This window comes from Formica exsecta, unplaced genomic scaffold (assembly GCF_003651465.1).
Source record: "Formica exsecta isolate Colony F162 unplaced genomic scaffold, ASM365146v1 scaffold108, whole genome shotgun sequence".
Classification (NCBI taxonomy): domain Eukaryota; kingdom Metazoa; phylum Arthropoda; class Insecta; order Hymenoptera; family Formicidae; genus Formica; species Formica exsecta.
This window is the reverse complement of record NW_021848419.1, coordinates 1,003,963-1,020,690: the sequence shown is the minus strand read 5'-3', so window position 1 is coordinate 1,020,690 and position 16,728 is coordinate 1,003,963. Positions and strand designations below refer to the sequence as shown.

The window sequence follows — 16,728 nt, the reverse complement described above, 5'->3', positions numbered from 1 at the left end:
TACAATTTCATCACGATATTGTGATGATGGATGTGTGTGTGTGTGTGTGAGAAGCATTACAGACTCCATTAAATGCTAGAGATAACGAGATCAACCCGCTAAAAATCAAAGTATCATTAATTACTAAGTGGAGAAAAAAGTAAACTATTAATATAATTTAAATAAATATATACGCACACATTCAATTCGTATCCACTTTGGAAATATCACGAAAAAGCTTACACAGTCTTAAAACAAGTTACTGATCCCATATACTTAAAAATTATACAAGAAAACTTATTGTACTTAATTTAAATTAATTAATGATAAGGGAAGTACTGATATACCATTTTAAAAAGCTGTATCATCTTATCTCATGCATTTCTCATTTTTGTACGTTTTGCTTGCTTGCGAATACAAAGAATTTTCTGACTTGTAATATCGGAGAGCATATGATAAAAGATTCCTATGTAACGTCACTTTATATAGCGCGAAATCTTTCAGTTTCACATTGCAGCAACATGGTGCAAAGAATTTGCGATCGTATGATTACATGATAAAATATATCTACAATCTTTCTGCAACCTTGTGAAAATTAAGTTCTACCGACACCGCGCTATGCCATGAAACATTGTCTTGGCCGTAATAAAATTTTTACACGGATTCTAGTTACGTTATGCACTTCATTTTCTTAACAAACTTTCTCTCGCGTTTTACAAACTACACTTGCAAAAAACTTGCGATCTTTTTTGCACTTTCTCCCAACAGTATTGTTCTATGATTACCATTCACCTCTTCTACTCTCACGGGCTGCATGCAAATCTGAAAGAGAAAAGGTAAAGTATGTATAAATCTTTGAATACATAATTTGCAAATTCCTTTCGCGTATGAGAAGGAGATTGAGAGAATAGTATTATTTAGCTTTGATAAAAATATCTATCAAACTTGTATAAAATCAACTGTTTTATCTATCTATTCAATTAATTTTTATTTGGATTTTTTATTTATTTGTAATTGGATGTGACAATATTGTAAATATTTGTGCTAATATATTGCCAATATTCTATTTTTCGGATAACTACAATAGATGCAAAGAAAAACGGAATATATTCGATAAAAACTGTATTGAAATAAAAACCTTTATTTGAATTTAAATTCATAATAAATTCACAATTTTAAAAGAAAAAGGAAAATAAAATTAAAATATTGACAATATTGCATATATATTCAACGAAAGAAACAGATAAGGACAGAAATCTCTTACGTGTGACAAATTGTGATCCTTTTCTATGGGCACAAAGTTCTCTGTAGCCTTAATCAATGTCACTGGTCCTTTGATTTTTTTATCCGGACAATAGAGTGAAATGGCCACCAATTTTTTAAACAGAAGATACCCAGCAATCTTTACATCTTCTTGTGGATATGGGGTATCGCCTATTACTTGTAACATTTTGTCAAACATCTCCTCATCTGATTTGCTCTGTCTCAGAATATTGTATGCCTAGAATGAAATATATGTAGATTGAAAAATAAATATCTCGATTACATGTATATGCATATATACATGTACCCTGGATTATTTGTGCTCTCATTTATGGATCATATTTATGTCATTGTGAATTGCTAATAACTAATAAAAATGAAAAAAAGCATATGTTTAATTGTTATTATCAAACGATTCATTACCGAATTCTTGAAAGGCAAACAAAGATCATGAATTATTTATAAATAATAAACATTCGCTCATTGTATATATTATGCATATCGTGGCTAATATTATAATTACTATTGATTTTTATTTGTGCTTTAATGAGATGCAGTTTCTGCTTTTGAATGTTTGTATTCTTTGATTATTAGTGTACAGTTTTCTCCCTACCATGTAATAATCAAGAATATACTTTATTTAGATATACAAAAAGATAGACATGTGGACGTGATAGTACTTACTTGAGAATAATTGACCTTCTTGTTAAACTGAATGCTGAAATACGCCAACGCTTTCATACAGCCATCGGAGATAACGCAATTTGTCACATCTATTTTGCCGATCATTTCGCATTGTTTTCGCATAAAATCCAGCGAACCGTCGATTAAATGCAGGGTGACTTTCTCCCCAGCGGATTCCAACTGCAAAGTCATCTCGATAGCGACGCAAGTTCCGAACGAGTATCCCACCAGGTGGTACGGTCCCTTCTCTTGAACTTTCCTGATGTTGTTTATATAGAATTTAGCCATTTCCGGTATTGTATCGTGCGGCGCATATTCAACGCTTTGCAGTCCCCAAAGTGGTCTCTCGAGCTCGCTAGCCATGTACTCTAATGATTTCATGAAACCCTCGATCGGGTGAACGATAAACAATGGCGATCCATTCGCGCTCTTTGTCTTCATTCGGATGAGAGCTTCCTTAGGCAGCATTTCATCGCCTGGCCATTGCATCATCAGTGCATTGCTGGCAGCATTTTCGTCCGAATTCGCACTAGCAGTCACGTTTGCGGCCGTAAATGGCTTCTTATTCGTCTCGGTGGTCGACGAAGATAATTCTTGTAGTTTGGCGAACGTCAAAGCGCGAATCTCTTGAGGCGACAACACGATATCATAATTTCTCTCGAGGGTTTGCTTTATCTCCGTGCCCATCAGTGAGTCCATACCCAAGTCGGCCAGGCTATTGCTGCCACCAACTGAATTAGCGTCTTTAATACCTAAGATATTGGCAACGGCTTCGATGAGGAGGATTTTATTACCACTATCCGTGGATTTGTTTTTCTCAGCCAATACTGCGGAAGATAGAACTGGATGCGGTTGTTGTAGGAATACGTCCATAGTCGCTAGGCAGCTTACTATGTGTTGTGGCATGGTACCGCCAATCTCGGTGTCGTTACCTCCCATATCTAGAAGAATAACAATATTGTGTAAATAACACAGATTATAAAATGTAACATATAATGATTTTATAACAATAATACCCCGCACGTATATACCGCTTAATTAATTTTTAATGTTATCGTTATTGTCTTCCTTAGGAAATCATGCCGCTATGTTGATGAATATAAATGCTTTTTAAAATAAAATAAAAGGATGGATTTTTATAGAAATAAAGACTCGGAAAATCACGGATCCAGGAATAAAAAACCAACTGATTAAAACTCGGATTTCTTCAAGAAAATACATTTTGCATATATTACCCATGATTAAGCCAACGTCTCCAATGGCACCCCATTGAATGGCGAGACCAGGTAAACCATTGGCCTGTCTCTGTTCCATCAATCTTTCCATGGCCGAATTCGCAAAACCGTAATTAGTTTGGCCCGTATTGCCGCGGCCGCACGATATGGATGAGAACACGACGAAATAATCCAACGATGGACAAGATTTTCTCGATACCGCGTCCAAATTTCTTGTACCGTCGACTTTCGGCAGAGTTACCGTCTTGAAATCGGCCTCTGTCAGATTCTCGATCAGCGCGTCGCGCAATACAGCTGCGAGATTGAATATGCCACCCACCGGAGCCAGTCGACTGCTTTCCTGGATCAGGCGTTCAGCACCCGATAAGGTCGTAACGTCCGCCGTGGAGATGAGGATCTTCACACCATTCTCGCGCCAGCGTCGCACACACAATGCCTGGTAACCGGTGCGTATGCCCGAACGTGACACGAGAACGATAAATTTGGCGCCGCGTGAAATCATCCAGTTGGCCAGCTCCAGACCGAAGCCACCGAGACCACCGACTAATATGTACGATTTCTCTGGATTCATGTAAGTACGTGGTATGGCAGCCACTATCTTTGGCGTCGGCGAGACGAGTTTTTTCGGTTCTTCATCCCGAATCTTCAGTAATACCTTGCCAATATGTTTGCCAGTCGCCATGAATCTAAATCCCTGCTCGAGCTGCTGCTCCGAGAACACTGTCGAGGGTAGTGGACGCACTGCGCCGTTTTTGATCCCTTCTGAAAGAAGCTTTACCACCTCCTTTTTCTCTGCACAATCATCTCCAAACAACGCATCCAGCAGTATACCATGGAAGGCCGTATTTTTCAAGAACATTGACATTCCTACGCGGCTGTCATTCGATAGATCGTACTTGCCAATCTCGAGGAAACGACCATTCAACGCGAGGCATCGTATGCCAGCCTGCAGCTTCTCTTCCGCCAGCGAGTTCAGCACCACATCGACTCCGCGTCCTTGTGTCTCAGTGAGTATTAGCTGTTCGAAGCTCGTGTCCCGAGAATTGCCGATGTGTCTATCGGTCAATTGGGGGAAGGTTTTCTTGAGATATTCCCTTTTCTCCGGCGTGCCAACGGTAGTGAAGACCGTGCAACCGGCATGCAAAGAGATGGCGATCGCAGCTTGGCCGACGCCGCCTGTACCGGCGTGAATCAACACGCTTTCGCCCGCTTTTAGTTGACCTCGTACGAACAGAGCGTAGTAACTGGTTGCATAAGCGACAGGTATCGTTGCCGCCTGTTCTAACGTCCATTTATCGGGTACCTCCCAGAGGAAACCAAGATCCGCCACTACGGTGGTCGCCAATCCCCTAGCTTCGACCATACCCATCACGCGACGTCCGCCCGCGTCTCTCCCAGAAAACTCCAATCCCAATATACAATCCTCCGTAGCCATTTTTCCTGGCAAGGCGTCCGGTGGTAGTTTCCCGCTCGCCAGCATGATATCCCTATCGTGTAAGATATTTTATTTATCTCGCTGTCATCCTCATCTCTAAACGAGTAATTAAAGACAGTTTGTCGAAACTTACCTGAAATTCAACGGAGCATAGTACACGCTGCAGAGCATCGTATTGGAAGAGTTATCGGGCCGGTAATAACTTAACGGGCCTTCAATCCATTTCAAACTGCTTAAGTCTCCTCGCACCAGTGAGTTCACGTAAGCGTGCTCCACCTGCAGGGAAGACACGTTGCTCTGTTGATCCAACTGCAAGTGCAAATACCTGCCCCACTGGCTTCCCTTCAGCACGTTGGCCACCAGTCCCTTATCTAACTGTTCCGCATATAATTGCGTGGATAAACTGAACTTGGGAGCGTTTTTGTCCTGAATGAAGATGTAACGTGCGTTTGCACCGCCCATCTCTTTTCGTATACAAGTCATGAGTCCGATTAGACCTGCAGAATAAAAAAGTGGCCGTTTACGTTTTGCTGATCTGCATAACATAATCAAAAAAATTGTTTAAAAATTGTTTTTCCCTAAAACATCTTACCGAGTAACGGTTCGCCTTGGGATACAAGGAGCACTTGTTGACCCTCGCTTTCAGATTTCTTCAGTGCCGCTTTCACACCCTCCAACCACGAGAAAGTCTTCTCCGTGATCTGTATTACAGTCGGCTCTTCCTTCTTCTCAAGCTTTGTCAGCAATAGATAAGTTTTTCCTATGGGATCGGTCTGTTTCGCGATCAATACTAGATCTGTTTGCTTCAGCGCGGTTTTAAAATTCAGTTGCGCAGCGGTTTCCTCCAAAAGAACGAAACCGTTGAGTTTCAAAGCAGCCGCCAGATTTTTGAGAACGCCATGAGATTGGTTGGATATAACGTCCGCTGCTATTACGAGATGCACGTCCTGAGCGGGAGGTGCATCATTCACATCCCCCGCCACGACGTCAACATTCATTTGGCTGCAAACTGTTGTATAATTGCCAGGAGAAACAGCAGCCACTTGTAAATCGAACTGAAACGATAAAGCATAATTTTTTGCGAAACAAATATAACGATTGCGATGATTCAATACTTTGCGCGATATTAATGAATATATAAAAAATGTCGCAATAATTTTAAGCATTGAGAAGTCTTAGAGAGGCAAATATAGATAGGAAACCCACGATTATCAATATTGTTCGTAATTCCCTGTATTTCACACGCATTCAAATTGTGCACATAAACAAGCAATTTAAAATTACAATATGAAATTTATTCATGGAATTCTCGTATATTGAAAATTCGCATTCCAAGAACATATTGAGAGCTAACAATGTTTATCTTCAACGCTTATTAGCTTCAGGCTTATGTTAGAGGAAATATACTAGCGGCAATCGACAATAGGCTTTTCAGTTTCAGATTGCTCCATCTATGACCTCCGTTGAAATTTACTGTTGAAGTTATGAATGTGATTCGTATTAAAATCCTGTGATATACTTACAGTGGGCAGGTTCGGTTCACCATCGATAAAATCGACTAGATATGGTATCAAGAGAGCCTCCGCGGCTCGTTCACCCGCGATCTCCATGACCTTAAGTTTCAACGCTGTCGTATTCTCGCACACGATATGCAACAGCACATTCAGCGCGTGCATTTTACCCCTTGCTGGATCCTCCACCAGACTATGCGAATTTTCATAGGGTACGAAAGTATATCGTTCATGTTTAGGATGAGCCTGAGTTTGCTGTCGTCGAGGAGCCAGAGAAGCTTTTAATCCTCTAAATTCGACACCGCCTGATTTGACAATATTGACATTCTTGTAATGATATACTGGCAATCCGTTGTCCAACGGTAGCTCCTCTGTCAATTGTTTGTGCAGAACTGGGTCGATCGCGGCGTATTGGAGACGTGATGGTAAATATAGCAGCTTGTGGCTATTGGACAATATGCTAAACTGTAGCATAGTATCTAAATACGAGACCCATTTGTCGAACCAAAGAAGCTCGCCAGTAATAGCGTAGTTGTCGCAGATCTTGATCCCCTGGAAGATACCGCTATATTCATATCCGCGCAGCCTTAGCTCCTTGTAAATGTCCTTGGTGTTCAACGGTAAAATCTCGTTGTCAGCAGGCGGAATTGATGGTGGCGGTAAGTTCACCTGATCTCGCTCGATAGCTTCGGATGCACGGATCTTTCCGCTGACGGCAACCGTACCGGCCTCGCAGATCTCAAAATCGCCCGTTCCCTCGAAGATGTTTATCGAGAATTTCACCGTTCCCTCTTTCGGCATAATAGTGGCGCGCTGAAAGCGCACATTTTCAAATACGACTGGCAATAATTCGAAGTCGGTGTTGCGCAGTTTCGCCAAAGTCTTCCACACAAGCAGAAGATAACCGGTGGCTGGGAAAAGGACTCGCCCATCTATCTGATGTCCTGCTAGATAAGCGTCTAACTCTTTCGATAGATCTACTTGTACTATGCATTCGCCCGATTGACTTGATTTTTGGTTGAAAGAGGGCACATCCCATGTGGCGGAGTGGTCCCACTTGACTAGGGGCCCAATCATCGGCGTCCCGCGACCGACGGGGAAACTCACTGGCGGATACAGCTTTGAGATGTCGGGTTGTGCACCGGCCATGTATAGCTTACCTATGCTAGACAACAAGAAAGCCAGGTTGTTCGGATGGTCCCGCTTGTGGAGGCCAATATTGATCACTGTCGGTGGCAGCGATCCGCGCAGAATTGCCTGCAGCAAGCAATGTGGCGCAATCTCGATCGTTATCGCGTTCGCTGGAATATGCGCGATCGCTTCCCGAAAGAGAACAGGTGATAGCAAATTGTTGACATGATACGCAGATGAGCTGAGTTGTGCGAGCGGGCTGCCCCATGAGGCCTCGGGTATGGAGCTCGAGATCCATTTGGCCGATCTCTGCTTCGGGTTTGGTATGATCTTGTCGAGAGAGGCGCGTAGTTTGGGACCAGCCGGGGCGATATATTTGCTGTGGAATGCGACATTGGAGCTCTTGACCATCTTGGCAAAGATATCCTTGCTCTTCAACTCCTCTACGAATTTTTTAAGAGACGTGGGGGGGCCGGAAACGGTGACCGAGTTCGCAGAATTGTGACAAGCCGGAGAGATATCAGGCGGGCACATCTTTTTAGCTTCCTCCCAGCTCAAACCGACCGCCGCCATGGAGCCCGTTTGCAGTTTGGAGTCTATAATTGATTTGCCTCTGCTATAGGCTGCTAAAATAGTTTGCTCCGGTGTAAACGCACCATCGGCATAGGCGCAACCCAGTTCCCCGGTGGAGTGTCCGATTATACCATCCGGATGTATGCCTATCAATGTGAGCATGTCGACAAGAGCGACCTGCATGGCCGCGATCGACACGAAGGAATCTGTCACGTTGTCCAATGTCTCCTCTGTAGCGTTCATAATAATATTCATGAGATCGATGCCGTGGGGTTTCAACGCGTCCGCGCATCGTCGCAAACTACGTTGAAAAGTCTCGATGGCGAGCAATTCGCGACCCATACCCGCCCATTGCGTGCCCATACCGGAAAATATAAACCAGATAGGACGTCTCTCGTCACTCGTTACCTCAGTTATTTCGCGTGTATTATCGATACTCAAGATCTCGTAACCGCGAATCTTGTGACCCAGTATATTGTTCTTATGAACGACATGTAACAACGAAACAAACTCGTCGTCTTTGCGATGCTCTTTCGCTTTTTCCAGCAATGCGTGCACAGCCTCCTCCGTGCGACCCGACACGGTGACCAGCTTGGGCAGTTGTTCGATAGTGTCCGGAACTGGGGATAATTTCGGCTTCGGATTACTACGGAGAACAATATGCGCATTCGCGCCACCAAAGCCAAATGAATTGATGCCTACGATACCACCGTTCCACGGCATGGTTTTGTCAACCACTCGGATGCGTCCCTCCTTCAAGGCAGGAATATCCGGATTCGGTGTGTTAAAATGTAAATTTGCGGGAATCATGCCCGCTTCCATCGCAATCAGCACCTTGGCGATTGAACAGAGTCCGCTGGCAGGTTCCGCGTGTCCCATGTTACTCTTGACTGAGCCAAGTAGTAGTGGAGTCTTCCTGTCTTTGCAAAACAACCTATCGATGGAGTTGATCTCTTCCGGATCGCCCACTTTAGTACCGGTACCGTGAGCCTCTACGTAAACTACGTCCGCAGGATTAATCCTCGCCTCACTGTACACCTCGCGCATCAATTTATTCTGCATTTCACCATTCGGATATGTGATGCCCTGGGATTTATGGCCGTCGATATTCGTTTTCGTGTGAAGCACTGTGGCGTACACTCTGCGCGCGTCCTTCGCCTTCTGTAAATATATCGCCGCCACTGCTTCGGCTCTTACGTACCCGTTGCCCGTGACGTCGAACGCTTTGCACTTGCCGTCCTGCGACAACATATTTAGTCTATGAAATTGAAGCGCGGATTCTGGCTTCAGCAACAGATTCATCCCACCGACGATCGCAGCGTCGCATTCGCCGGCGCGTATCGCAGTGACTGCTTGATGCATGGCAAACATAGCCGAGGAACAAGCCGTGTCCAAAGCGTAACTAGGTCCAGTAAAATCAAACGCAAAAGAGATTCTGTTGGCGAACATTGCTCTGCAACATCCGACCAATCCGTATCCTACAAACAAAATGCAAGTTTAACAATTTACCTTTAGTAAGTTACCTTATGTGTTTCTATTCTTTTATAAGTTTTTAAGAATTCTAATGACATTTTTTTTATTTTGTTCTGTTTTGTTCAGATTCGAAGTCAACTTTCGAAATATACAAACCGTTAACGCGATCTGGATCTTTCGTCCAAAATTCGTCCGATTCGGAGGACGAGACGCCGACAAACACACCGGTGCGGGATCCTCTCACGGTCGAGGGGTTGATGCCAGCATCAACTATTGCTTCATGCGTGATTTCTAACAGTATGCGAAGCTGCGGGTCCATTACGTGCGCCTGCTTGGGATGTACCCCGAAGAAGGAGGCGTCGAATGAAGCGAGATCCTTGATCTTGGCGGATCTTCGCGGTAATCCGTAGAGGCCCGCCGACCAACGGCGCTCATCATCGGTAATCATATCTATCTCTTTCAAGAGATTCTCCTTAAACTCCTCGATGTTTGACGATTCAGGTAAACGACCTGGAATAATGTCATCGACGCGTTACGCTCCGATAACGATACGGTTAATCGTACTGACAATTACCTGAAATGCCTGTAATGACGATGTCACTGTCGATGGAATACGGTACTCCATTTGTGACCACGGGCTCCCGCGTCACCGGGCTGTTGATACTTTCAAACTGTGCAGGCATCTTGCCGAAAGGTTCGTCCTGTACGTAGGATCTTCTTTTACGTCCTTAAAATCACTATCTGCAAATTAGAATAAAACCAATAAAACCGATTGAAGTCTCTTCGCTTTTTGTCTCTTCGAGAGTTACGTGAGGTACGAAGAGAGAACGAGGTACATATAATATTTAAAGAATAGAAACTTTTCTCAATGTCGTCTACATTTTTTAAAATGCATATAAAAATATTGTCTTTGATAAAAATATTGTTTTCTTTTTTCAACGCGCACACACAGATTTTAGGAAACAAACGGGGATTTTTGATAATTTCGATCGATCTATCGGGGGAAAAAAGATTGAAAGCGATGTGATCTCGATGAGTTTAGAAACACGAAGAATTTTATATCATGCCGCGATGGTCGAAATCCCATTCTCACGAATAAACAGAGAAATCATTTACGCGTTTCTAGCACATCACGATCTATCGGGGGAAAAAAGATTGAAAGCGATGTGATCTCGATGAGTTTAGAAACACGAAGAATTTTATATCATGCCGATGGTCGAAATCCCATTCTCACGAATAAACAGAGAAATAATTTACGCGTTTCTAGCACATCGAAATCTGAGCTCACACTGGTTTTTCGTTCAGCGGTCTCTTTGTATACGTTCGGTCTATGACCAATTACCTTCAATTGGCATATAACATAGTTAATTGAGTGATCTCAATTGAGTAGTTTCACTTAGATAAACCAATTTTGCAATGATTGTTCACGCGCGCAGATATCGTTTTTTTCTTTTTTTCTCTATTTCTCTCTTTTCACTTTTTCTTGACAAATAGTATTAACAAACGATGGTCCGCATGTCCTCAAATTAGCAATTTTCTTTATCTTTGTTCAGAAATTTTCTACACATTTTATATTCCATTAAGATTTCAATCCTAAAGCATTTCAGTCGCTATTAGGACAAAACTAATTAATATACTAATTAACGTAAATTGTTATTGCGATAAAGCAAATAGCGTTCTTAAAGCACCTTACTTGTACACCTTGAATTTTTTATATAATTTTTTGTAAAACATAATTTACAAGTTATTTACCATATGTAAATTAGGGGTCACCCATATCGCAGTGTCATTTAAAAGATATTTCCTGTATGTATGTATGCATATATATATGTATATGAAGGATAAAAAATTATCGGATAGTAAGAATATATTTTATAAGATATTTTGTGTATATATGTATATATATCTTGTGTTATATATATCAAAAAATTAAGATATAAAATATTTCGTAAGATATATTCATTTTTCGATAAATTTATCTCAACACTTTTTTACATTGAGAATAATAAAATAAGTGGACAAATACTGATATATTCAGCCGTACGTTCATCTCAAACGTGCTATTTATGAAAAATCGCGATACCGTGATACGCGATAAAATGTTAACGATGATCACGAAATTCGTCACATTGATCACATGATCGAGAGAATGTGTTATTATCGGCATACATTACATGTATATGGTATACATGATACAGTTTCCGCAGCCAGAAAAATGACACGTATACGCGTAATTCGCAAAAAATTTCTCGATATTTAACCAACCGCTTGATAATATCTGTTTTTACAGCTGCTCTTCTTACTTCATATTTGGCATTTAACATCATCCTTGTTTTCGATACGTGCCACTAAAACCGCACATAAAATCGCTCGTTCAACACGACGTTACATCGATCCCGTGATGAGGTTCGTGTATTATCGCAAAGATGGATATTTGATAAAACTTATTGCACGTACCGGTTGATGCGCGTCACACGTAGCTCGATCGAAGCACGACCCTATTGATAGAAAAAAACAAATTTATACCAAATTTTTTACTTTACGGCAGAAAAAAATTTATGGTCGATCGCGTTACATCATAAAAGTTTAAGTTGAAAGGTCGGGGCATTAAGTCATACTGTATCGCGTAACCACGAATTGATTATTATCGCGCGATTTATTATGCCACGCATTACATCGCGCATACGCTAATTATACGTTCAATGATAGATATATTTGGTAACACAGGACAATTTTGCATCAGAGAGAATGGTCATTTTCCCAGTCGCATTTCGAAATGATTTTTTGATCGTGGCTTCATTGTGTACATACTGTACACGTGTGGATGAATAATGCGCGATCTTGAAAATATGAAATGTATGCGGTGACATAATGTCTGCCACATGTGCTTGACACGAAGCCGTCTCGTGCCTGAAGCCGCCACAACTAAATACAATCTGTTTTACATTCCACAATCTCCGCCTCTTCCGGATTCCTCTTTCAACGACAGTTTTTACGTTTTTCCCTATCAATTATACGTATTCATTTATACGTATATCATTCGTATACATACTCATATATGTAAACGTATTCATTTATACGTATATCGTTAAACGATAAAAAAAATTATTTGTTGACGTATGTGAATAATGAAAAACAAAGTTAATCATTGCCATTTCATTACCATTTACTGAAATTTACTCAAATAATTGATACTAAAATCGATATCAGTTTTAAAGACATTCATGAAAATTATATACGGATTATCCATGCGAATTATTTAATAATTTCCTAAACGTATCACGTTGAATATTTCAGGAAAACACAGAATTGTTTTTGATAAAAATGTAAGAGCCTGTGTGTGTCATATTTTTCTATTTTATATATAGAGAATTTCCTATCTTGTGTGTGTGGAATATTTAAAAGATCATTTAGTACTCGCATGCCGCTGGTTGGATTCTTATCAACGCTTCGTCTTTTTGCTGTAACATCCCAAATAGGCACTAGAGAAATAATTTCGTCAAGCATTATATAAATCAATGATGTCATAAAAAAAAAAAAAAAAACTGCATTCTTAATTTAATCTCTGAAAATTCGTAAATAAATTGTCACAATAAATTGTGACAAACCGGCAATAGTATATTTCGTGACTTTTCCTTTTTTTCCTTTTTTTTTTTTGGACGTTGTATATGTGTAATATTGCTTAAATTCAATTTTCGATAGATCACGTTCAAACAGATCAAATCAAGGTCAAGTTAGATCAGGTAAGCACAGTGTCTGACTGACATAGCGTATTTGCACTTGCATGTAATATTAAGCATGTTAGACGTTACGGCAGAGCAATCTATAAGGAAGGTCGAATCCTTGTCGCACTTCTTGCCTTGCACTTGACAATACGTTAATAGTCGTACGAGGTTCTCTCGGGCATGTCTATTCCATAAATGTTCAGCTTCCGGTATCATCATATCAGGTACAGATACTTATAACAAAACGAAGCCTTAAATATGAAACAACAGGAATATAAACTATCGGAAATAGCCAAATTATTAAATTAATTATTTCCAAAAGTTAAGAAATTGTTATAAAAATATTGAATGTATTTAAAATTGTTGCTTCTTGATGAACATTCAAACCTTTACCGCATTATATTATTTAACCTTCCATTTTGTGTAATTAAAACTGGTTTCACTTGAAAATCACCTGACTTATTGTTCTTTGCAAAACATGCAGTTTTTCTGCCGCACTCTATATTATAAAGATTTTTTTCTAAAAATGTACATTAGAATTGCAAACCATGACAGGTACAAAACGGGTTAATCATCATGGCTTCCATCTATTGCCTATCGTTTGTCTAATTGATTAACAAATTAAGTCTCATTAAAACATGTCATTAGAAACAGGCGAACGGAATATCTAATTTCAGAATAGATACTACTCGCACGCGCACATATTCGCGAGCACGAATTTACGCGATTGCAATTGATAATCGAGACGTACCAATAATTGCAGCTTCGAAATATGACATATACAATATTTAAAAATTCACACGCAATTTCGTATATTAAATAAAGTTAAATTGCTTGCCAAGAATATGGTGTTTACAAGATGAACGCATACTTTCTTCCGCATATGAATTTCTTAATTAATATGGAGTTAGTCTCAATTATGATATATATACACATACATACATATATACATACATACATACATACATACATACATACATACATACATACATACATATAAATTTGTTTTGGTATTGTCTTGATAATTAATTTAAAATCTTGTTTTGATCTTGTCTTGAAATTCAAGACAAGATCAAGACAAGACCAAAACTAGTCTTGGTATCTCGTGCAACCCTACACACGAATATATCACAAATGACTTTTGTGTTAAAAACAATTTCACGATGTATATTTCAAGATTGCAAACGAATAATAAAACTTATATCCATTCATTTAACTCTTTAAGTTAACTGTTCTCTGAACAGAATATTTTTTAATTCAAGGGTTCATTATATATTCAAACATTTTCTAAAACAACTATTAAGATTTTGCGAAAAACAATTACATCTAATTAAGATTTTGTTAAGCAAATATATCCATTACAGATTATATAAAAAATCTGTAGATGAACAGAAAAGAACATATGGGGAAAAATTTATTTTTGAAGTATATACTTAAAACAAATAAATAGTTTTTAATTTTTCCTTCGTAAAATAAAAATATATAAAATAATATTTTATATATTTCTCAAGAGAATAGTTTCATAGTATTTGGCAATATGCTTTTCTCTAATTAAATTCAACTTTATAAAATTTGTAACAACTTTGAAATTAAATTTTGTTTTTTCTTTATCTTTTTTTCACTAATAAACTAAAAGGTCAGATTAATTACGATAAACTAAAAGGTTACATTAATTACGAGTTATCTATGTTCTTCAAGGTGCTATTTTGCTATTGCATCAGAACATAGACAACTCGTAATTAATCTAATCTTAGTTTATTAGCAAAACTAAAATACAAGAAGACCAAAATTTGAGTTTCAAGTTGTTACAAATTTAAAAAAATATATGTATATAAGCATGTATATAAATTTTGTTAATAATGCAATATAAAAATTGAATTTATAATTTATATAGTTAAAAATCAATTAAATTTTTAATATTTCTGCCAATCTTGAACATGAAATTTGTAATTTAATATATAATAATCTTTGCGTAATCATATCAATATCTTACTGCTTCTCATATAACTATGAGTACGTATGAATCATAAGTGAAATATGATATATATATATAAGTTCCGAATATATGTCTTGATTATTTAAGATCTTACACTAATTATAATAAATTCGCATTGTTGTAGAATAGGCATTAGATACAGTTATAAGATTATTAGCGAGCAGGAAACATTAGCGGCGCATATAGTGCAGGAATCAGAAAGTTCTAATAGATATACAGGAGACACAGAACTTACTGTTTTGAATATATAATAAAGGAAGTATATCAAGCAATTATCAATAGTCATTTATATCATACATATTAAAAAATCCACGCAACAACATCTGTCATAATATTGAAATGCATAAAACTGGATAATTTATTCTAGAACATTCTGTGTATTCCGATACATATCGCTTTTAAAAGAATGGGTTTTTGTGTACGTAATCTGTGTGTTGTATAATCTTATTAATCTTTTAAATATATCAATCTACACTTGTATAAACTCATCTTATCGTGAAATTGATTTGTTAATATTTGTTCACGTAATGTTTGATTTTTGAAGTCAACACAAAACTTGGATTCTATACGAATTTTTACGTTATTGAAACATTTACAAACTTTATATAAAACTTACACACATTATACATTTCGGTATTTGTTTCAGAAAATATTTTGAGAAGTAGATAATTATAAAAATTTGCTCATTAATCTGATACTTTTTCTATATGAAGTAATTCTCAACATATAAAATAAATATTTCTGATACGTACGCGAAACTGCTATATACGCGTTTCGTTTTGTAAATTCTTCGAAAAAAAATACTTGAACGAAGAACAGATGATTATCTGAATCTACATCCTCATATACATCCTTCTTAAGAAATACGGCAATTTTATAAATCGCGCTTAATGGACTTATTTTATTCGTTCGTATATGTAAATTGATACCAGAAACGAGTTTTGCAAAATATACATGCGATTACACAAGCGATTACAAATTGGAATAAGTAAAGCACACAATACACGAGCAATCTGTTCTTTCGCTCTGTTCTTTAACTCTTGTCAACGTTATCGGACGCTTTTGCAATTAATCGAAAGCTTTCCCGTAAAACTGCGATACGCTCCGCGCCGGTAATTTCTTCGAAAAGCGATTATATTCGCGTCACTTCGATATCGATCGGTCGGAACTCACCTGATTCGCGCCTTTCCCGTATATACGTATAATCCTGAAGTAACGTGGAGTCCCACGGAGCGGATAGGAATTGGAACAGCTTATTTAGACGTATACTCTTGTCGTGTCGCCTGTCGGGTCTTTCGAATCACTGGGTCTCGCTTCCTCGCGTGATCTCGTGTGACGTGTGACTCGCACTCGCTCGTCTCACAGACGGGCGCGAGTTGTTCCCGCTCCCTGGTGAGGCAACCAAATCGTCGTGCGATCAAACACAAGACTGGCACGCATTTAGGCCCACCAGCATCTTATTATTGAATTGGACCGTCTCCGTGGTCTGACATCAGACCATGTGGTGACAACCAATGGGAACGCGGACTTCGCGAGCGCATGCGCGTCCACCAGTCGATGCGTACGGCACCCGCGCGCGCGCGCGACATCCTTGCCCTTGTCGTCGAATCTATGGGCAGGATCATAATCCGGTCTGACCCGACAGCTTACTTGACATCTCGCGATACTGTGACGGAGAATTTCGTGGCATGACACACATGCGTGTGTCACATGTTGTGTCTCC

The 16,728-nt window shown here is 39.1% G+C and overlaps 1 protein-coding gene across 2 annotated transcripts in view; it reads right to left on the bottom strand.

Moving 5' to 3' along the window:
- The window catches only part of LOC115234497 (fatty acid synthase), an 18,084-nt gene extending 1,674 nt beyond the window's left edge, over nucleotides 1-16,410 (bottom strand). The window contains exons 1-10 of one of the 2 annotated variants that reach the window (XM_029805634.1): nucleotides 16,179-16,407; nucleotides 9,859-10,025; nucleotides 9,441-9,794; nucleotides 6,120-9,289; nucleotides 5,189-5,651; nucleotides 4,730-5,093; nucleotides 3,162-4,648; nucleotides 1,927-2,867; nucleotides 1,244-1,480; nucleotides 1-801 (exon numbers count right to left, since the gene is read on the bottom strand). In XM_029805634.1, coding sequence (XP_029661494.1) covers nucleotides 700-801; nucleotides 1,244-1,480; nucleotides 1,927-2,867; nucleotides 3,162-4,648; nucleotides 4,730-5,093; nucleotides 5,189-5,651; nucleotides 6,120-9,289; nucleotides 9,441-9,794; nucleotides 9,859-9,967 — 7,227 coding nt within the window. In that variant the 5' untranslated portion in view covers nucleotides 9,968-10,025; nucleotides 16,179-16,407 and the 3' untranslated portion in view covers nucleotides 1-699. Of the gene's footprint in view, nucleotides 802-1,243; nucleotides 1,481-1,926; nucleotides 2,868-3,161; nucleotides 4,649-4,729; nucleotides 5,094-5,188; nucleotides 5,652-6,119; nucleotides 9,290-9,440; nucleotides 9,795-9,858; nucleotides 10,026-16,178 lie in introns of both variants that reach the window. The other variant, XM_029805641.1, reaches the window with a different exon arrangement.
- Between the last annotated feature and the right edge of the window lie 318 nt (nucleotides 16,411-16,728).